Here is a 22,344-nt window from a genome sequence, read left to right as displayed (position 1 = left end):
TGGGAAAATTCAGCCCTATGAATTCAAGATTCTTCAGATACTTACCCGTTAGCTCCTGGAAGGATTTATATGGAGTCAGACCAAATGCCTTCCGGTACTCATTAAATGGTTGAAGTCTTAATTGTCTCCCATGTTCAATGACACCAGTCGTCACATGTAGAATATTTTTGTGGATATTTTTCCCGCCACCAATCTGTAATAACAATAGTAACCAGTTATAAACAAATCCATAACAAAAACAAGAAATGCTGGATTCACTCAGCAGGTCTGGCAGCATCTGTGGAAAGAGAAGCAGAGTTAACGTTTCGGGTCAGTGACCCTTCTTCGGAAGGGTTCCGAAGAAGGGTCACTGACCCGAAACGTTAACTCTGCTTCTCTTTCCACAGATGCTGCCAGACCTGCTGAGTGAATCCAGCATTTCTTGTTTTTGTTTCAGATTTCCAGCATCCGCAGTATTTTGCTTTTATAAACAAATCCATGCTTCCTTTTGGTATTATTTAGATTCATTATTTTGTAACATAAAACCCATTGACAATTTCGTAATAAGCTGTGCACTCATGCTGGTTCTCTTGGCGGAAAAACTTTTTGTATTTCTACTTAGATGTGTTTTGGCAATGTGTTACAGAGGTAGTATAGTAATTTCATTCGTATTTAGATATTACTGGGTAGATACAGCCTCTTTTTGGTAAATCGTTATTTATCGCTTCATTGCGCATTTTCTACAATTTAGTTTTATTTAAAAAAAATACAGACACCTTGTTTCAACCAGGAAACAAAATCAAACTTGGACAAAGCCATCTGTACAGATAGTCTGCCAAGTCTTCAAATTAAAACGTGCTGTGGGTAAACAAAGGGGCCGACATATTTCAACAGCAGGCGCAATGTGGATGAGATAAACTAATTGAAGAATATTGATATGTATTTGAATCTGGTCACACAGGGTGTTCTTTGCTTGAGATTAGCCTGTGTTACTCAAATGCAAACAACCACATCGCAAAAACGTACATTGTTTTGTCAATGTCATAAGGGATAAACTGCGATTTTGCTTTATTTTCAGGGTACAACCTGACTTAATTTGGCATTGAATCCATTTGTCGATAATCTCATGTCCTTGCTGTATGATAACTCTCGATAGAAACATTGAGAGTATCCTGACAGAGAGATGTTCAAAATCTTGTGGCTTTATGATGAAACACTGCCATAATGTTAATTATTTCCATGTATCTAACCCTCTCAAGATGACAATTTTAATACTTGATTTGTGTTTAATTGCCCAAAACCATATACAATGGCAGTCCAATATACAAGTAGCATTAGTGGAGATATGCTGGGTCTCACTTGTATAATAAAAGCCATCTTTAGGGCATTAAATGTGCACTGCCATGGGGAACCACGGACAATATAATTAATAATGTTTCAGCCTTTGTGCTAAATATTTTGACATCTGCATAATGATTCAAAGTATATATCCGGTTCAGAATATCCACATGTCAAGTGCCTTCTAGTTTAGTTGCTATTAACAAAAATACATTTTTACCCGTCCTGCTCTCTGTTTTGAAAATGCTTCTACTAAAGCTTCCAGTCCGAAATCCAACAGGATTTCTGTGTTGAAGAGAAAGTGATCATAGGGAAACTCGTGGCCTTTTATAATGAAGCTGTCGGGCATTAGTGGATGCCAGTGGTAGAGGTGGTTGAACTCGACTGCAATCCGGTTTCTGTACTGAAAGGGCTCGTTGAACAAAATTTCAGGTTGAAACGTCAGCTTGAAATAATAGCCACTTAGGTGCTGCACATAGTCCTCAATAACTATTTTGATTGTTTCCCCTGTAAAGCAGAGAAATAGACAAACGTACAAAATCAATATCATAGTTTTACTTCGTCAGGGTCCAAGTACCTCATATTGCAACATCTCATTATTAACTTAATAATTATAAGCAATTTAGCAGCATTGAGCTCAACTGGTTTTCTAATTTAACATGCAAATGCTTTTGGATTTTATTTTTGCAGCCAAATGGCATTGTTTTGAATGGGTAGAAAACAAAGCAAAAAAGTCACAGCACTAGCAGCCTATCAAATATCAGCAAAATCAAGAATGAGATTCAATCTATTGGAAGTCATCCCTCTTGTGTCCTAGCTTTCTTGTTCTGGTGTACAGAATAATGTTTCAGATTTAAAATTATCATCCTCTTGTTTAAATCCACCGTGGCCATGACCTTCTCAATCTCTGTAGCTTCCTCCAGCCCTGCAACCTGTCCCAAACTCTCTGAACCTAATACCCTACCTAGCCTGTTGTGAATTCCCCCATCCTCCTTTCACCCCACCATTGCTGGCTGTGCCTTCAGTGTCTCATCCCCATACTCGGGAGTTCTCTCCCTACACCTCTCCACCTCCCTCCCCTCCTTTAAGACCCTTCTTAAAAACCTTTCTTTGACCAAGCTTTTTGCCATCCCTCCTAATGTTTCCTTCTTTCCTTTGGTGTCCATTTTTGCTTACACCTCTGTGAAGTGCTTTAGGATGTTTTCCAATGTTAAAGGCGCTATATAAATGCAAATTGTTATTATTATTGTTGTAATAATGTTGTTATCTCTGTTACCTACTCATTAAATTATTCCAAACACATATCATTCATGTGTAGACCATCGCCTTCACTCAGCAGGTTTTATTTTTTTCCACCAAAATGTAACAGGACTAAGATCTATGATTGAATCGAATCTTTGAGTAGCCCTCTTGGGAGAAGGTTACAGTTCTGAAAGTACAATGTGTTAATTCACTGCACCATCTCATTTTCTGAGGCCTAATATTGATAAAGAGATCAGTTACATCTCGTGAGAGAAAATGGGTAAGGAAACTCTTGTAAAAAGGCCGAAAGAAAACCTTTAAAAAAAACATGAAGGTCGATACCTGTAAGTATGAGCCTGGTGGTTTGGAAAAGCTGTTCGTCACTCCAAGTTGGATGCTCTTCTTTCAGGATATCACAGACTCGGTTATGTTCTCGAAGCCAGATGGTAGCATACATCATCAGACCAGGTATCAAGCCAAATAAATCATGGCCAAAGGCAAGGCGTTTTTCCTCTGGTAAAGGTTTTGGATATTTCATTTCAATGGGTGTATCTTTCACAGTTGGAGGAAAGACCTCTCCATTCACTACCTTAATGCAAATCAAATAATTAAACATTTCTCCTTTTATTCCTTAAATGATTCTTTAACTCTTCGATGAAATGCTAAAAACAAAACAGTAATGTATTTTAGCTATATCAGCAGCACACTTCTGCAGCAATACCCACTGTTGAATACAATAAAACAAAAAAGAATTTTCAAAGTGCACAATACATGGCCTCCGGAAGGGTTTCAAAGGTGGTGTGGCTGATACAATAACATTGTCTGATGCACATTCTGGAGTGTGGGTTCAAGTATTGTACTACCTTGAAGAAATATTTGACATTTTGAAAGGAACACATGTCTTTTGGTCAAATTTTGCTGCATTTATTGGAAATAGTTGATGTAATATTTCTAAAAGAATCCACGAAAGATAAAAGTGGTGTTGTTGATTGCAGAGAGTATGCTTGTTTAATTACTGCCTGATGTTTATAGTAATGTAATGCAACACCAGTATGGTTTAACTTCTGAGAACCATATGTTTCAGTTTTGAATAGCTGTAAAGTTTGTTTAATTGGATTGTACATACAGTAAGCTCATAAACCTTTTTGGATCAAATATATTAGGATTGATCTCTGGGTCCTGAGATCAATGGCGCATTAGCCACAACAGCCAGTTCAGCAGCACTTTCATTCCATGCACAATTTTCCAGCAAGCATTTTAGGCTCACCGAAAGCATGACATATCTTCATTTAAGTAGTGTAATGCATCAAAATGAAACAACACCACAAAGTTTGAAAGCCACTGATTTTAAGGATGTTTTGCTGATTGCAGGAGTTGGGAACAGCCCTGACCTGGGTCGTGGTGGGGCAGGCCACATTCTCAGATAGTAAGCATCGTACAAGCAAATAATGACTATGAAATTGATATTAGAAACTATACATTAATCAGTGGGATTGCCGAGCCACTGATTCAAAGGAAGAGCTGTAGAGGGATACAGGACTGGCAAATGTGTCAAAAGCTGCACTGCCACCATCCTCATCATATTGATAAGTGATGACAGTGCTGAAAAATGGAACATTTGACCACATTTTATACTGCAGAAGGATTATACAGGGTGTGTGATGGGCATACAATCCTCTATTGTTTGTTTAATGTCCCCTTGTTGAATTTGAAAATTTTGGCCAAAATTATTTTGCAATTGAGAAGACATACTCTAACACAATATATCAAAATATGCTTGTTCCTATATAATGATGTTTTGATACCAGAATCTGCTCGCAATTGTGAAGGCACCTTGGAGGGCCTTTGTCAGTGCTACATACATATATACATGCCCACACAAAAAGCAGTATTTATAGCACCAGCCATTTTATTCGCTTGCTGCACTATTCGGCATTTTAATCACCAAGATCCAGATTTTTTTCTGCAATAATTTCCTCCAAACAAAGACATATATCAGACTTGGAGGCCTAGTCACACACTGGACAGGCTGACAGTCCAGTCTTCATATTAACTGGATTGACATCATTTAATTAAAAAAAAAACTCACTGACATATTTAGAACATAATTTTAACCCTTATACTTCCAAATACATTTCACCTACTATTGTTATATGAACCATTTAGCCAAAGCATGCAGATTTGAAGTGAAGTATATCTGTACTACGGACAATTATCTGAAACTATAATTGAAAAATAGTACATTTTAATACTGATAAGCCGATTGATTCAGATATCTAAACATGTACACAATGTCATTACTAAAACAATATTTTTGGGGGCACTGATTGTGTGGGCACGAAGGAGGCTCTGCCAATGGGTGATTCAATTTTGAAAATGATAGCATGAGGGAAAAATCAAAACAAAACAAAATTCATTGCATTTTGTAGACTGCAAAACCTAATATAAATAGAAAATAAATTGGGCTTTCTTATTGGATGTTGCTTTACAAGTGAAATGACTGAAAAACATGGTAACACAGGAACATTTACAGCAAAGAGAATGCATTCAGTCCATTCTGTCCGTGCTGGCAAATAAAGACCTATCCATCTTCCAGCTCTTGGTCCATAACCCTGTAGGTTGTGGCACCTCAATCACATTTCCAAGTGTTTTCTTAAATGTGATGAGGGTTTCTGCCTCTACCACCCATCTAAGCAGTGATTTGTGTTACAATGGCAGGTACATAATGTGTGTTTGTAGCATTGCTTTGATCTGTTAGATAAATGGCTGTGCTTGCTGACAATGCAACCACCAGGTGGCGGTGTACTAGCGCATGCACAAATGCAGCCAATTCAGTTGAAATGCCACTGTCTGTGATGTTCAGGCAGCTGCCAGGATTAAAGATGGCGCTGCTCAATTTATCACAGGATGGTTAGTCAGTTCTAGCAAACTAACCTTAAGCCAAAAGACTTGCAGGTTGATAGGTAAATTGGCCATTATAAATTGTCACTAGTGTAAGTAGGTGGTAGGGAAATATAGGGACAGGTGGGGATGTTTGGTAGGAATATGGGATTAGTGTAGGATTAGTATAAATGGGTGGTTGATGTTCGGCACAGACTCGGTGGGCTGAAGGGCCTGTTTCAGTGCTGTATCTCTAATCTAAAAAATTCAGTTGGATGGAAGCCCAGCAATATACTAGTATGGAGTACAGGATACTAACTGTAATCCTCAGATCCATGTAATATTCCAGTAATTCTATTAAATACAAAAGGAATTTTATGATTGAATTTCCATATTCTGATACTTTTAGGAGATAGTGAATTGGCATCCTGATCGATGGAGAAGAAAATCCGGCACAGTACAAAATGTGCTGCCAATTTGTTATGCACATTTTATATGACTAACCAGGACTGATTTCACCCCAACTCAATCTTGCTGCTCCCCCCCACTCCCCTGGCCGATTGCTCCTCAATTCACGCCACCCCGCTCTCCGGCCCCTTGCTCCCCCCGTCACCCACCCCCCACCAGCTCTAGGCCGCGTCACTTCCCACCTCTCAGCCACTCACTCCCACATTTGATCGTTCCATGTGCACTGCCTTGAGAAGCAAGGCGGGCCACGAGGGGTGAAAGGGGGGCATAGGAGTGAGAGGCTGAGAGGAGGGAAGCAGCGCGGTCTAGAGCTTTGGGGGTGGGGTGGGGGGGGAAGTGGGGAGCGAGCGGCCATAGAGCAGCGTGACGCAAAACGAGGAGTAGGGAACAGTCGGCCAGGGAAGTGGGGGGGGGGGGGGGGGTGGGGGGGGGGTTGGGGAGGGGTGCAGCGAGCTGGACCGAGCGGCTGAGGGGGAAAAGCGGCCGGTGGGGACGGAGGTGGGGGGGGAGGTGGGAGGAGGAAAAGTGTCGAGCGAGTAGCGGGGACCGAGCACCAGCCTCAAAGGGGCTGGATACCGGATGACGCTTTCGTGCGCATGCGCGAAGACTGACCAGGCCCGGATGCGCAATGACGTTATCCTACGCTAGTGGCACTTAGTCCTGGCAAGACGTAGGCTGCGCACGTGCGCAGCTCGGAGTACCGTGATGACGTTGGCAGGCCACTGCTTTGTCAGGAGTCACTTTGTAGATAAATACCTTAATTCAGTAAAGTTTACCTGCTCTTTTACTGTCATGTACATCAGCATTGTCCAATAGAAATGACTGACTAGCCACAGACGTGGCTAATGGCAACACCGCTTTAGCCACATGCACTAATTTTGCTCCAGGAATTAGCAAGCCTGATGAAGGGAAAGAGTATGAAGTCTCACCACAGCAGTGAAAGGAGTGCAATAAAGAGCAGTTTCTCTGCCCAACAACCTTGGTGTAGCAGCTACTAGAGGCATATTGTGATGGAGGTGGAGGAGGAGGAGAGGGGGGCACCAAGGAGCCACACACGTGCAACGCAGCTCATGCCTCAGTGGGGGGACTGAGAGAGACTCATCCGCCTGAACATAGTGGTGTAGCAGTGCATGGCAACAGTCAGGCTTAACAAGGAAGCTGCAACTGTGGCCTGCAATTTGAATCACAAAGGTCTGCAGGGTCATAGCAATGCACCACAATCAACAACGCAGAAGTCACTTTGTTTGGTTTTTGGACAAAGCTGTTTGATTTTCTGCACAATGAAAGAATGATAGACTGCAAGATGCATTAAAAGTGAATGCATTTCATTAGTTTATACAGTGCTGGTGGTGCAGGTGTTTATTTTCTTGTTGCTGCAAACAAAACTGTACTCTCAGAAATCCCACATTTCAAGGCAAACATTCTTGTGGTTTCATCAGCAGTTTTTTAAATTCAGGAGGAAAGCAAAGAGGAAAGTTGATCTCAAATGTGGCTCCTAATAAATAAATTGGGCATGTTTGTGCGTATGCTTATAAGGGTGATTAACATCAGTACCGAGAAAGGAAACACATTTTTGGCATAAAGCACATACAATGCTAGGGTTACCATAGTTACTTTGCAGAACAAATCCCAGTTCTTTTGTTAATCCATCTCAATTGTGCTGGCTTGGTTACAGAAATTACACTGGCTGAGTGCTCCTGCTTCCTCTGAGACTTGGAGCATCGACGAGGTATGGAGTTGGGGAAACCAGACGCAGATTAGATGACGGCTTTGCTGAAAACTTCTGCCGCGAGTGTGGTCGCCAGCTACCTGTAGCTCACCACTTTAACTCTCCTTCCAAATCTCATGCAGACCTCTGTCATTAGCCCTGTACTCTCTTCAATGTAAGCCTCAAGATCAATGGAGCAATTTTTGTCTAAAATGGGTGGGGCCAGGATCAACATCATGTGGAGGACTGACCGCTAAACAGGGTTGCCTGCTTGTTCTAATTTTCGGGCTGATTTTAATTAAGGAGGCCACAGCTGGCACTGGAAACAGGTAAGGTCCACACTAATATTTACAAATACAGCTAAAACTACTCTATTAAGACCCTTGGCACAATTTTTGTCTCTCTGTGGAATCATAGAACGGTAACAGCACAGAAGGAGACCATTTGGACCATTGAACACATGTCGGCTCTCTGCAACAGCAATTTAGTTAATCTCACTCTCCTGCCCCTTACCCCAAATTTTTTCCTTCAGATGCGTATCCAATTCTCTTTGGAAAGCCATGACTGAATTTATCTCCACCACACTGTCAGGCAGTGCATTCCAGATCCTAACCACTCGCTGCTAAAAACATTCTCTCACTTCGCTAATCACTTTAAATCTGTGTACTTTGGTTCTCAACCCTTCTGCCAATGGGACCAATTTCTCTGCCTAGACTGCTCATGATTTTTAACACTGCTATCAAATCTGCCCTCAATCTCCTTTGCTCCAAGGAGAACAACCCCAGCTTCTCCCATCTAAGTTTGTAGCTAATATCCCTCATCCCTGGAACCTTTCTCATAAATCTTTTCTGCACACTCCCTAGAGCCTTCACATCCTTCCTATAGTGCAGTGCCCAGAATTGGACACAATACTCCATTTGAGGCCAAACCAGTGTTGTTGTCATAATTTCCCCTTTCACTATGGCCTTGGCAGCATCTTCTTCCTCCTTAAAGTCCTAATTTTGTATCTCAACCATGTCCTCTGCTCCCATGCATCGGTCAACTGTCAGTTGTTACTGCTGGTTCCTTAACCTGTTCACAGACCATGGCTGGTAAAGGTTGAGAGGCAGTACTTCCAGCATTATTTAAAGGCACCTTCAGCTGTATTAGGAGAGAGCTGAAAACAGATCTGGCACTCATCATACTTGAGCATTTCGAGCCTCAAAGTCTTCCAATATTTGATCTCCTTGTTGCTGTAGACACAGAATCAATTTTCAGTGCCACTATAAACTACTGCTTTGAGACTTAACCAGTCTCTTCGCAACCTTGGTATGATATTTGACCCCAAGATGGGCTTCTGACCACATATTTGCACCATCACTAAGACCACCTATTTCCACCTCTGTAACATCACCCGACTTCACCCCTGCCACAGCTCAGTTGCTTCTGAAACTCTCATTCATGCCTTTGTTACGTAGACTTGACTATTCCAAGGCACTCCGGACTGGTCTCCCACATTCTACCCTCTGTAAACCTGCGGTCATCCAAAACGCCACTGCTCGTGTCCTAACTCGCATCAAGTCCCATTGACCTATCACCATGTGCTCACTAACCTACATTGGCTCCCGGTCAAACATTCCCTTCTTTGTTTTCAAATCTCCCCATGGCTTTGCCCCACCCTCTCTGAAATCTCCTCCAGCCCCACAATCCTCCAAGATATCTGTGCTCATCTAATTCTGGCTTCTTGAACATCCCCGATTCTAATCGCTCCACCATTGCTGGCCTTCAGTTGCCAGGGCCCTAAGCTCTGGGATTCCTGCCTACATCTCTTTGCTTCTCTACACCCACTTTTCTCCTTTAAGACACTCTTTAAAACCTATCTCTTTGACCAAGCTTTTGGCCATCTGACCTAATATCTCTTTATGTGGCTCGGTATGATATTTTCACATATTCACAGAATTGTTACAGTGCAGAAGGAGGCCATTCGGCCTATTGTGTCTGCACCGGCTCTCCGAATGAGCAACTCACTCAGTGCCATTCCCCAACCTTTTCCCCATCACCCTGCACATTTTTCCTTTTCATGTAACAGTCTAATTCTCTTTTGAATGCCTCGATTGAACTTGCCTGTAGCACGCTCTCAGGCAGTGCATTCCAGACCTTAACCACTCGCAAAGTGAGAACGTTTTTCCTCATGTTGCAATTGCTTCTTTTACCAATTACTTTAAATCTGTGCCCTCTCGTTCTCGATCCTTTCATGAGTGGGAACAGTTTCTACTCTGTCCAGACCCCTCATGATCTTCAATACCTCTATCAGATCTCCTCTTAGTCTTCTTTTCTTCAAGGAAAACAGTCCCAACTTCTCCAATTTATCTTCATAACTGAAGTTCCTCATCCCTGGAATCATTCTTGTGAATCTTGCCTGTACTCTCTCCAATGCCCTTGCATCTTTCCTAAAGTGCGGCGCCCAGAATTGGACGCAATACACCAGCTGAGGCCAAACTAGTGTCTTATAGAAGTTCAACATAACCTCCTTGCTTTTGTACTCTATGTCCCTATTAATAAAGCCCAGGATACTGTATGCTTCATGAACTGCTCTCTCAATCTGTCCTGTCACCTTCAATGACTTATGCACATATACACCCAGGTCGCTCTGGTCCTGCACCCCCTTTAGAATTGTACCCTTTATTTTACATTTTCTCCTCATGTTCTTCACATTGAACTTCATCTGCCACCTGTCTGCCCATTCAACCAACTTTTGTCTATGTCCTTTTGAAGTTCTACACTAACCTCCTCACAGTTCACAATGCTTCCAAGTTTTGTATCATCTGCAAATTGTGCCCTGTACACCAAGGTCTAGGTCATTAATATAAATCAGGAAGAGCAAGGGTCCCAACACTGACCCTTGGGGAAGTCCACTACAAACCTTCCTCCAGCCCGAAAAACATCTATTAACCATTACTTTTTGTTTCCTGTCACTCAGCCAATTCCATATCCACGTTGCTATTGTCCTGTTTATTCCATGAGCTATAACTTTGCTCACGTCTGTTGTGTGGCACTGTATCAAACGCCTTTTGGAAGTCCATGTACACCACACCAACAGCATTACCCTCATCAACCGTCCCTGTTACCTCCTCAAAAATTCTAGCAAGTTAGTTAAACATGATTTTCCCTTAAGAAATCCATGCTGGCTTTTTTTAATTAACCTGCATTTGTGCATGTGATTATTAATTTTGTCCCAAATTGATAAAATTGAATCAAAAAAGTTTCTGGTAAATTACCTGATATTTGAGTTTCCCATCCTTGAAAAGCCTTAGATGATGTTGTCGCTCCAGAGAGTCTCCGTAAATATGGGTAAGATCCACCTGGGTGAAAATAAAGCAGTTTAATTTCAGCAACTTACATGAACAGCGTTTTCATCTTACACTTGTTCTATTACCAGGCAAACAGGGTAACTTGACCACAAATTATTGTTTTCAATTGTAGTTAATGGTCATACCTACCCACCTTTAGCTACCAAAGCAAGTTGTAATTACATAATGATAATAAAGGGGTGGATTTTTCATGTCATTTAACTCTTTTAGAATTGTTCTGACAGGAGATGAGGTTGCATGCTTAAACAGACAAAGACCATCTAAAACCTAGAAAAGCATACATTTTGGGGATCATTATTGTTGTTAGATTATGAATAGTTTCTACCAAATTCACAAATGTGAAAAATGCGTCATGGACCATGAAATCTCGGCTCCTCCATGACATCAACCATTTTGTGAATTTCATGCATGTTAGTGATTGAGACAAGGCTCAACGCGCTGATTGGTAGCTGAGGGAGGGCTTCCGATATGGTTTTGAGAGTAGCAGTCTCAAGTATTAGCAGACAAGTGAGAATGCCAGAATGAGCAAATCAAAAGCAGCCACGATCATTACTGCAGCACATTGAGTGAAAGAATTTGGAAGACAAATTCTGCGTGTCGATGGTTGTATACTCTTTTGTACCAGCTGTAACGTTTCGTAGGATCACACACGGTGGGCAAAGGTTCAGCACCACTTAGTGTCTGACTTCAGTGAGTAAAGAATAAGACCTGTTTATAGTCAACTTTTTACAATAGTTTTTGAGTATCCAATAAATGTCATTTAAAACCAGAAACTTCCTTTTTGTTTTAATAATCATTTTCATGGTATGTTGCGATCCTGTGAAATTTACAAGTTAAATATGTGAAATCATGAAATTCACATTGGTTAAAATGCCATGCCCGTGAAATTTGGAACATTTGACTGTGAGTTTGGTAGGGCCTTAAGTATGATCATTAGAAGCACTGTTCAGTGGGAGAATGACCTGTCTAAAACAGCACTGAGCCAAAAAGATCAGGAAACTCCAAGACTGGAATCCCAGTTTGTGCTGAATTAATGATCTTAGAAAGTACTAAAATTGACCTTAGCACCCCTAGACAAGTGATTCTAAAATCAAACACCTTATAGCTAGCTGCTGAGTCTTGCTGGAAGCTCAGGTGAGGGCAGAATCAGGCTTGTTTGTATACCCCCATGGTTTGAACATGTGAGCAATTGTGCTGCAATGGATTTTGTGCAGATGCAATTGCCCTGGTGTTGTCATCAGTTTCCCAAACCACTCCACAGCATAGACCACTGGAAGAACCACTGAAATATAAATGAGGTATTACTGTAACCATGATTATATCTAGGGGCTTACAATGATTCCAAGCCACTTGAAATGCTCATTAAATCCTTTCCCATAATCGAATTAGCAAATAATGATTGGAAAATTGTAAATATAGCAGAAGAAGTTATATTCACATTTTTAATTCATTATTAATCATTACACTCTACAGTTTTATGTTTAACAGCACCCTACCAAATTCACGACCGTGAATAAATGCGCCATGGACCAAAAACTCTCCGGTCCTCCGTGAAATTTTGGCTTCAATGTGAAATCGGCCATTTTTTGAATTTACGCAATTTACTGATTGACAGATGGCTGAACTCGCTGATTGATAGCTGAGGGTGGGTTTCCGGTACAGTTTTGAGAGAAGCAGTCTCAACTGTTAGCAGGCAAGTGAGAATGCCAGAACGAACAAATCAGAAACGGCCACAACCATTACTGCAGCACATTGAGTGAAAGAATTTGGAAGACAAATTCTGCATGCCAATGGTGGAATACTGTTTTGTACAAGCTGCAATGTTTCATTGGATCACACATGGCTGACAATGGTTCAGCGCCACTCCAAGTCCGAAAACCATCGCAGCAGAAAGAGAACAAATGAAACTGCATTGCTGGAAAACGAACACGCAAATCGAAAGCAACCATTTCATCTCTTTTAAAGAAGTCGACAGAGAGCTCAGAAAATCATCAGCGACAATGGAACTTGTGGATGTTTTTGCAAGCACCAGCGTACCATTGGAAAAACGTGATCACCCAAAGCTGCGGGTATTCATTCAATGTAATGTGCAAAATGGTAGTTGCTTGTCAAGTGCAAATAAACTATGACAGGGCTACCCACCAAAGGTTTGTGCTACACATTGTGAGGAGATGAAGTCTCAGATTAACACGTGAGTCTTTTGCAATTATTAGTCATAAATCCACTGATGAACAAAACAGGAGATGAAGAAAGAGACAGTTGCAGGTTGCTCCATGCTCACATTCAACCATTGACTATGAGTAAAGAACCACAGATCACTGAAGGCAGCAGCACAAGTAGATAAGGTGGTTCGGAAGGCATATGGGATAGTTGCCTTTCTTAGCTGAGGCATAGAATACAAGAGCAGGGAGGTTATGATGGAGCTGTATAAAACGCTAGTTAGGCCAGCTGGAGTACTGTATACAGTTCTGGTCACCGCACTGTAGGAAGGATATGATTGCACTGGAGCGAGTGCAGGGGAGATTCACCAGGATGTTGCCTGGGCTGGAGCATTTCAGCGATGAAGAGAGACTGGTTCGGCTCGGGTTGTTTTCCTTAGAGCAGAGAAGACTGAGGAGGGACCTGATTGAGGTATACAAAATTATGAGGGGCATTGATCGGATAGATAGGAAGAAACATTTACCTTAGCAAAGGGATCAATAACCAGGGGGCATAGATTTAAGGTAAGGGGCAGGAGGTTTAGAGGGGATTTGAGGAAAAAAAATTTCACCCAGAGGGTGGTTGGAATCTGGAACACACTACCTGAAGGCGTGGTAGAAACAGGAACCCTCATAACATTTAAGAAGTATTTAGATGAGCACTTGAAATGCCATAGCATACAAGGCTACAGGCCAAGTGATGGAAAATGGGATTAGAATAGATAGGTGCTTAATGGCTGGCAGAGACCCATCTGGACCCATCTGGATCACTAATGTCCTTTAGGGAAGGAAATCTGCTGTCCTTACCTGGTCTGGCCTACATGTGACTCCAGACCCACAGCAACGTGGTTAACTCTTACATGCCCTCTGAAATGGCCTAGCAAGCCACTCAGTTGCATCTAACCGCTACGAAGTCAATAAAAACAGCACTGTGGGTGTACCTACTCCACATGGACTGCAGCGATTCAAGAAGGCAGCTCACCACCACCTTCTCAAGGGCAATTAGGGATGGGCAATAAATGCTGGCCTGGCCAGCGATGCACACATCCCATGAATGAATAAAAAAAAAGACACAATGGGCCGAAGGGCCTGTTTCTGTGCTGTATAACTCTATGACCCTAATGAGACCTGTTTAAGGTCAACTTTTTACAATAGATTTTGATTCTACAATAAATGCCATTTGAAACCAGAAGCCTCCTTTTTTTTTTACTTTAATTGATCATTTTCATGGTTTGTTGCAAAACACTGAAATTTACAAGTTATATGTGTGAAATCGTGAAATTCACAATACCTAAAATTCCGTGACTGTGAAATCTGTAAAATTTGACCGTGAATTTGGTAGGGCCCTACATATAATGGATAATCTAATCAGAGGTCGCACTGTGACATGCATGCTAATTTCAGTGCCACAATTTTTGTTTTAAAAGGTATATAAAAATAAACAAAGCCAGACACTTCATCAGGATGGATTTGATAGCATTTGGCCTCCAAATTAGGTTATGTTGACACATTGTTGCCAAAAACATAAAAAAAAAATTGAAATATGTATAATGAACAGTCAACTTGGTTCAGAGAAGAATGTCTGCATAGAATGACACAAACATTCTCTGGGAATGTGTCAGGTTCAGTTAATCATGCTGTGATTGAACAGAACACATGAATACAAATGTGGAACATTGCACACTGAAGGCAAAGAACTCCAGTTGTTGTTTTTCATTTTATGATGCTAATAGTTCTGGGTGTATTTTAACTGCTGCTGGTTATTGTTTATGCTTTTACAATCATTTACAGAAACGGTGCGTGTGATTTGATTGCAAAAAGGCTGCTCAGTATGCTTTCTAAGTGACAGGGGAGTCCATAGAGATGCTATTTTATCATGAAAAATATTCTCAGAGCAAGACTGTGAATGGCCCTGGGGAGAATTGTGTATTCCTTTCACGCCTTGCTCACGCAACTCAGAATCAGCAATTCGACTCTTGCTTGTATTGGGTTTGTTTGTAATAAAGCATGGTGACTGAGAGGAATAACGTATCCATTAATAGTCACTGCACTCGTCGAAAGTCAAAAGCTAAGAAAGGCAAAAAGGTGAAAAAAAAATTGACAAGAGTGTTAGTGTTACGACCAGGTGAGAACGAGGTCTAGGGTTCCCTTTCAGCCTTCACCTTGTCTTACTGTAACAGGGTTTTATTTTTAAACACAGTGTGTTTTAGCTCCCCCTTGGTGAATCCTTGTTCACTGTTTTCCAATTATAAGGCAAAGAAATGAGCACAAACAGGCTTTCTTAGGTTTAAAGAAGAAAAGTGAAATTCATTAAACTTAACTCTAATTCGGTTAACGCCTACGGATACACGATGTGTCCACGCTAGCATGCATACGCGATACACACATGCAGATAGGGACAGAAAAGAGCAGAAGAAAAAACGTGGAAAAGTTTGAGGCAATCTCTGAGGAGGGTTTTTTGTTACTGTGCTTCAAGCTCATTATAGAGCCCTTGATTGAAGATATGGTCTTGCTTTTCATTGGGGCCCAGTATTCTTCTTGAATCTTGTTCACTGTAGGAGACATTTCTCTGTTGGGTTCATGTGTCTTCAGTGGGTTTTGGAGTTCCATGAGAAAGAGATGGTAGCAGACAGGCAGAGAGAAGGTCTTTTCAATCCAGGAGCAAAGAGCTTCTGCCAGTTCAAACACTGTCTCTGCAATTTAAAACTCCTCAAGTTAGCCAGCAGGATAGTCAGCATCCACAGTATTTTGCTTTCATTATTATGGTAAGAAGTGGGGTTTGGGAGGGCAGCATTCATCTGATGGAATCAGTGCAGAGCCTGAACTATTGCAAAAATTAAAAAAATTTGCGAATTAAACTTCAAGATGGCTATTGGAGTCCTGTTATCCATGGAGTCCCATTATCCATGACACACAGTTCAGGTTTTTCAATTTGTAAATTAGTCAGGATATTGAGGCTTTGTTTTAGGTGCTATATAAGTTGTACTCTGTTGAGGCATTAAGAGGCCCTGGGTAAACAGATAAGGTGAAAACACCTATTTGTTAGTCATTCTACGCATTGGTATGCTCCATTGTGTCTTTGGTCTTAGTTAATTAATTTGCCTTTCGTGCCTTTGGTCTGAAATACATATTAGAGAATTCTTGTAGTACCTTTAGCTCAATTCTGATTCTTTCTCAAGTTACCAATTTGTATAGACGCCCAATGTAATGGCAGGATGGTTCCTGTCAATTGGCTGACTTGAACAACATGCTCCTGTATTATGTTGCAGATTGAAAAAAGACAAACAGTAATACATATGGGCACATGTCATCAACAAAAAGATCTGAAAGTTTCACCAACTTTCGAAGAAATGAATGTATCTTACTTTGGAAAAATCAGAAATCCTCCAAGAAACATCATAGGAGGGAAGTCGTCCACATAAAAATATGAGGGAGCCATTGTTGAAAGTAACATTTCAAAACTTCAGTTTTACAAATGGATGTTTGCTATGGTCAGAGCATTACGTGTACCTTATGTGTATTAATATCTTTAAATATTTTTACTTACCCCGTGGCCAAGAGCTTTTGTAAACCCTGGACCTTTATTGAAATCTGTCCTGAAGAACTGGTGAGTAAAATGCTGAGCAAAGAAAGCAAACATCAAGTTTGTGCCTTGAGGATCTGGGATGAACTTTCTCCTCAACAGGAATTCCTCGGCTAACTGTTTTGCATCAGGTAATTTCTTGTACCCTGTTAAGTTGCACAGGAAAGCTCGTTATTCATATAGCCGTAACAAATTGTCCATTATTATCCTATAATATGCACTGATGTGGATTGTCCCTGTAATCAACTGCAAGCTATTCCTTTTCAGCATTGACATCAAATCATTAATCCTTCAATGATGACACAAATCAGAGACATGAAACATACTGACAATCATGAGCAACACATGACCAGCCAAACCAGTGCATCCCCTCCATAGCATCGACAGTATAGAATTTCTCCCAGTGCAATGAGAACCCAAAAGTGAATAAATGTGAGTGCAAATTTGTATTCAGACATTCGTGGACAGCAGAGATTAAATACATGGCAAATATGTTTTTAAACCCTATTTCAGGCCTGTTATTTCCCTTAACTCAGGCTTGCCATGGAGTGATAACTGCTCCCTGGTCAACAGAGGAAACAGAGTTTTAATATACGGTTTGTTTCTGGGCTGGAGAATGCATGGGAACAAGAAAAGGGGAAGAGAAAAACACATTCTTTCCAGAATATTGATGAGGTTTATAGTATGAGCTTTGCTTGAAATTTCATTGTTTCCTCATGGTCGACAAAACACAGGACACACAGTGAATAATCGCATGTAAATAGCAACAGGATAGGAGAGGATTTGTACAGTTATCAAAGACAGTTAGAAACTGTAAATCTCTTGTTTGAAGTCTTATTTAATGTAGTTACACAACAAAGTCACACTTGCTCCAGCCATCACCATTACTAATCCCCTGTAGAATCTAGGCTGCTGAAGACCTCAAGCTGGCGTCTGCCTGTTTGGATTGTTGCAATTTTTCTATTCTCTCACTGTCTCTTTATTTGGGATGGTCATCACTGTTTTATTTATGGGGCTGAACATTCAGAACCCCCAAATTCCTGAACTGAGGCGGCGGGCGGGGGGGCCGAAAATACCGGCCCTGGGCGGTGTGTCAATTTCAAGGGGCCAATCCTGGCAATGGTATTAATCACTGGAATGGGTGGAGAATGGCACAGGAATCCCACTCTCCTATCCATTGAGACCATTTAAACTTGTTAAAAAGCTTGTTTAGAGTTTGTTGAAGAGGGAGGGTACAATATTTAAAGGGGAGCATGGGTTTCAGAAGCTGTCAGTTTCTGAACAGCTGAGGGGAGGCTGGTAGACAGTGGGGGGCCAGTCATGGCTGCCCCAGAGCATCACCCTGGCCCCATAAGAGGGTTAGCGGGGCAAAGGGAGACTGGGAACTTGGTAAGGGGGTGCCCTTGGTGATGCACAGTGTTGTATGTTTGGTTTGTCTGGCTAGGAGGGATTACTGAATCTTCAGTAAGTTTAATATTAGTTTATTCAATATTAACTATAGGCAGCTTTATACGTCTCTCTAATACCATGCTACTTCTTCTTCAAGTCTCTTTCACAAGTGATCACTTACACCATCATAGTGAGAGGTATTATTCACTGTCCCAAACATTAACCCTTTCAAACCCTTACACTACACACAGGTGGCAGGGAGCGTGGACAATGAGCACTCAGGCATTGAATGGGGTTGGCACCCCAGGCATTGTGGGGGCAGAAGAGCAAGGAGCAAGGCTGTCAGGGGAAGTGGGCGCAGCACTGAGGGGGGAAACTGGGTGGGAGGAGGGATGGGGACAGCATGGGGAGAAACAGCATGGACTACGATGGGGGAACAGTATGGTGGGGGGTAGCATGGGAAGGGTGGGTAATGCAAGGGAGGGGGCAGCATGGGAGGTGGGGAGATGGCATACGGGGTAGAATGGCGTGGGGAAGCGGCATTGGAGGGGGAAGTGGCATGGGTGGGTGGACGGATTGGGAGGGGTGGGTAAGGCTTGCCATTTTGTAACTGACATGGAAGAAGTGTGTGCAACAGGTTCAGTTAAGACCTTTCCTATTTTATCTCTCCCTTTATCTCTTGGAGGAAGTGCTGGGGTTCTCCTTGTGCTGTCTCACGACATGACAAATTAATTTTATTAAATCAAATCAGACACGCTATTTATTCAGGCCGGACGGCTTAATGTTTATTTGATAGAGTGAAGGTTAAATGGGTGAAGTAGCAGTTTAATGTACATCTCTGTTCTTACCTTGTGTTCCAGTGGGGGTTGGGCAGTCCTTTGGTATAGGTGGAAGTAATCGGGTAAAATAACTTACATTGGCATATCCCTCCCAACTAAGATAATTATAGTCAGAGTTGTAGGTTGGAGGACTAGGGATCAAATTTGACCGTGCTGTTGAAAGAAGACATTACTATTAGTTGTTTTGGTAAGAGAGAGTTAATATATTGAATTTTATTTCTGCTGATCACCTGTTGGTTTAGGTTCTAGCAAATCAATCATTTTATAGTCAGTTCACATGGAAAATAAACTAGGCTTTTCTGTTTTCCAAATGTGCTTGTTTCATAATTTTGTATATAATTTCCTTAACAGCAAGCATTTTGTTTCTTCAAAAATATTAGAAACAGTACTTTTTCCTTTTGGGTGAAGTGACCCTGCAAAATCCAAATATATTGGACCAAAAATCCCCATAAACATGCTCTTCCACCAGAAATGTGGTAGAGTCAGGCTTCTGAGCACCAGTCTGCTGTGACTCTGACCCCATCCTAAATCCCAGGGCCAGGGTCATTTATTTATGGGGGATGAGCAGCTGTGGCATTTGCAGTGTTACCGAGGTGCCCACCTTAGTGGGTGGTAGGAATTTCACTGCAGCACCATGCTACACTATGAGCAGGGCAGCTGCAGGAGGGCAGAAGCTGCTGCCCTTTGCACCAGTTGTGACCGCTACTTCCATCAGGACACGGTCCTGGCAAGCTAACACTTCTACATCGTACAGGCATGCTTGGTGACAACAGAGGCAGAACTGGTGAGGCTTACATCTGATGGATTATGTCAATCCTCCAGCCCAGCCTCTTCCACCGGTGTCTGTATCGGAGGAGAAAATGCAAGGAATGCCTAGTCCGTACTCCAGTAGGAACTGGCAGCATAAAGAGGGTGGACCTACAAATAGCTGGTCTTGCCCAAAATTGCAGCCTGATTGTATTACTATTGCAACCCCGACCCTGGGCCCAGGAATTTTAGGGCCATTGCCTCTCCTACATCACATTGTTCTGAACAATGTAATTTATTTTGAAAGTTATCCATTTCCTAAGTGTTTTCCTTTTCAGTGAGTCTAAGCACTTATTGTTATTGCTTTTATTCAATTTATTTTTTTAATCGAGTGCAGCTGAAATTGGTATGTAAATTGATAAAAGTGCATCAGAACGAAACCTGTATGATAAACCAAGTGTAAGCCAACTGTGAAAGTGCAAAGAGTTAACTCCCGCCCATGCCGTCACCCCTCATGTGTTACTATTACAGTTGGAATGAGTAATAAATGATTTATTCAACTGTTCTCACAACCACTGTGCATTGCTTAAACAATGCCTCAAACAGCTATTAATGACTGTCTACATTTGTATTGTAAAACAACCAATTCACACTTCCGAATTATTCTATCAACCAGAGCTTTTGGAGCCAGCTTCAAAACTTCTAATTACAGTAATACTGTTTCCTTAATTAGACAGCATTAAATGCACTAAGCCTGATTTGTGACACTTGACTATTATTGGCCAAAAACCAAAATCTTTAAACAGCCTCAACAGTTTACTGATGTGTAACAGAGGTATCTGGAACTGGACCGTTCACTTAGGAATCACTAATATAGATTTTCCTCTGCTGTGTACTGGTGAATAGGCCTTTGGGGTTGACTTTGAATTTAGGGGGAGGGATGAGGCTGAGCATGGGGCTATACCCCCTCTGGGAGTGGTAGCAGGCAGGCTCAGTAGAGGTGTGCCAGCTTCTCAACCAAAATAGTCAGGAAGTAACTGTTAAAATGGAGCTGCTTGGAGGTTGCTGTTGCAGACCTGGGGGAATGGTCCAAAATGAACAGATCTGAGGGGCTCAGGGAAGGGAATTTCTGTCGGGGTCTGGTGGGGGAGGGCTTGGTGGGGCAGGAAAGCTGGGGTAGATGAGGCCTAGACTTGCCTTATGGTGCTCGGAAGTGCACTTTGTCTCACCCTAGCCCACAAGGAAACTTCAAATAAATTTTTGAAGCTTATCTCACTGGACCTCTTCTGGCCTTTGGTGCAACTCTCGACAGCTCTGGCCTGGTGGGGAGGCCATTACTGCTCCCCCGCTCAGGCCTCAAGTAAAAATAGCCGTTGGGCCCCAATCGCGTTATCAGAGCCAAGTTTACATATTTAAAGGAGGACCCTGCCAACTTCCTGAGGGCGTGCTTGTTGCTTGCAATTTAAAATTGCAGTCAGCTAGATCGGGGCAGGAAGTCAGTTGTCTCTCGCTCCTTTTTAATTGCACTGCTGCTTGGTGTGTGTTTGCGCGGTGGGGGGGCGGGGGGGGAAATAAAATTCCCTTCATTATGGCAGGTGTGTACCTCCAACTCCACTCATCGAAGGTGCTCCATCGAGCAGTGCCTGCTGAAAGCTGGAGTTCTTGTTGCTGGTTCCAAAAGCTCAACAAAGGTTCCCAGAAAAGGGCCGAAGATCACTCACGCTGTTGTCAACATTCACTTCTAACCATTCTCTCAAGACAATCAGCAGCTCTTGGGGCATTCTGGTTGCTGTTTCTAGGATTTGCTCCCACAGATTTTAACACGCTTATGCCTGGAGTTCGCCCAGGCTATGCAAAATTGTCAGTTTGGTTCAATACGCACACTCTCGTTTCTCAGTTCGAAGGTTGTGGGTTCAAGCCCCGTGCCTGGGGACTTAAGTGCACAGTCTAGACTGAAATGTCACTGCAGTGCTGAGGGAGCGCAGCATCGCTGGAGATGCTGGGCTAGTTTTTACCAACCCGGTGGTAATGGTCGGAAGGCTGGAGGGGTCGGAATATTGCAACAAAAGGCGTCGGGGGAGAAACCCGACGTCGTTAGGCCGTAAACGGATATTCTGAAGGGTGCCCGGCATGACAGAAAGAACTAGGGCTGAAATGCGGAGGGAAGCCTTAATTTTGTTAATCAGCCTTTTATGTGGCACTATATCAAACACTTTGTTAAAATCCATATAGACAACATCCACCTTTTTTGTTAGTTCATTAAAAAATTCAATTAGATTAGTCAAGCATGATCTCCCTTTTACAAATCCATATTGGCTCTCCTTATCTAAGTCAAACCTCTACAAGTTCCTGTTGATTTTTCCCCTGATATTGTTTCTAAAACCATACCCACCACTGATATTAAACTAACTGGCCTATAGTTGCTAAGAGTGTCCTTACACCCTTTCTTGAATAAAGGTGTTACATTTGCCACTCTCCAATCCTCTGGCACCTCCCCCGTATACAGGGAAGTTTGGAAGATTATGGCTAGTCCTTCCATTATCTCCACCTCCACTTCCTTTAGCAACCTGGGATGCAAGCCATCCAGACCAGGTGACTTATTTTCCCTAGGCATAGCCAACCT

General features: G+C 42.1%; 1 protein-coding gene across 3 annotated transcripts in view; it reads right to left on the bottom strand.

Moving 5' to 3' along the window:
• LOC137347721 (prostaglandin G/H synthase 1-like) overlaps positions 1–22,344 on the bottom strand; it is an 88,961-nt gene that overhangs the window by 8,203 nt on the left and 58,414 nt on the right. For 2 of the 3 annotated variants that reach the window (XM_068012564.1, XM_068012563.1), the window contains 6 exons: positions 18,984–19,127; positions 16,711–16,892; positions 10,873–10,956; positions 2,902–3,148; positions 1,538–1,824; positions 46–193 (listed from right to left, as the gene is read on the bottom strand). In XM_068012564.1, the coding sequence (XP_067868665.1) occupies positions 46–193; positions 1,538–1,824; positions 2,902–3,148; positions 10,873–10,956; positions 16,711–16,892; positions 18,984–19,127 (1,092 nt within the window). The remainder of the gene's footprint in view (positions 1–45; positions 194–1,537; positions 1,825–2,901; positions 3,149–10,872; positions 10,957–16,710; positions 16,893–18,983; positions 19,128–22,344) is intronic. The other variant, XM_068012565.1, reaches the window with a different exon arrangement.

Source organism: Heterodontus francisci, chromosome 32 (genome assembly GCF_036365525.1).
Source record: "Heterodontus francisci isolate sHetFra1 chromosome 32, sHetFra1.hap1, whole genome shotgun sequence".
Taxonomy (NCBI): domain Eukaryota; kingdom Metazoa; phylum Chordata; class Chondrichthyes; order Heterodontiformes; family Heterodontidae; genus Heterodontus; species Heterodontus francisci.
This window is presented reverse-complemented; position numbering and strand designations above follow the sequence as displayed.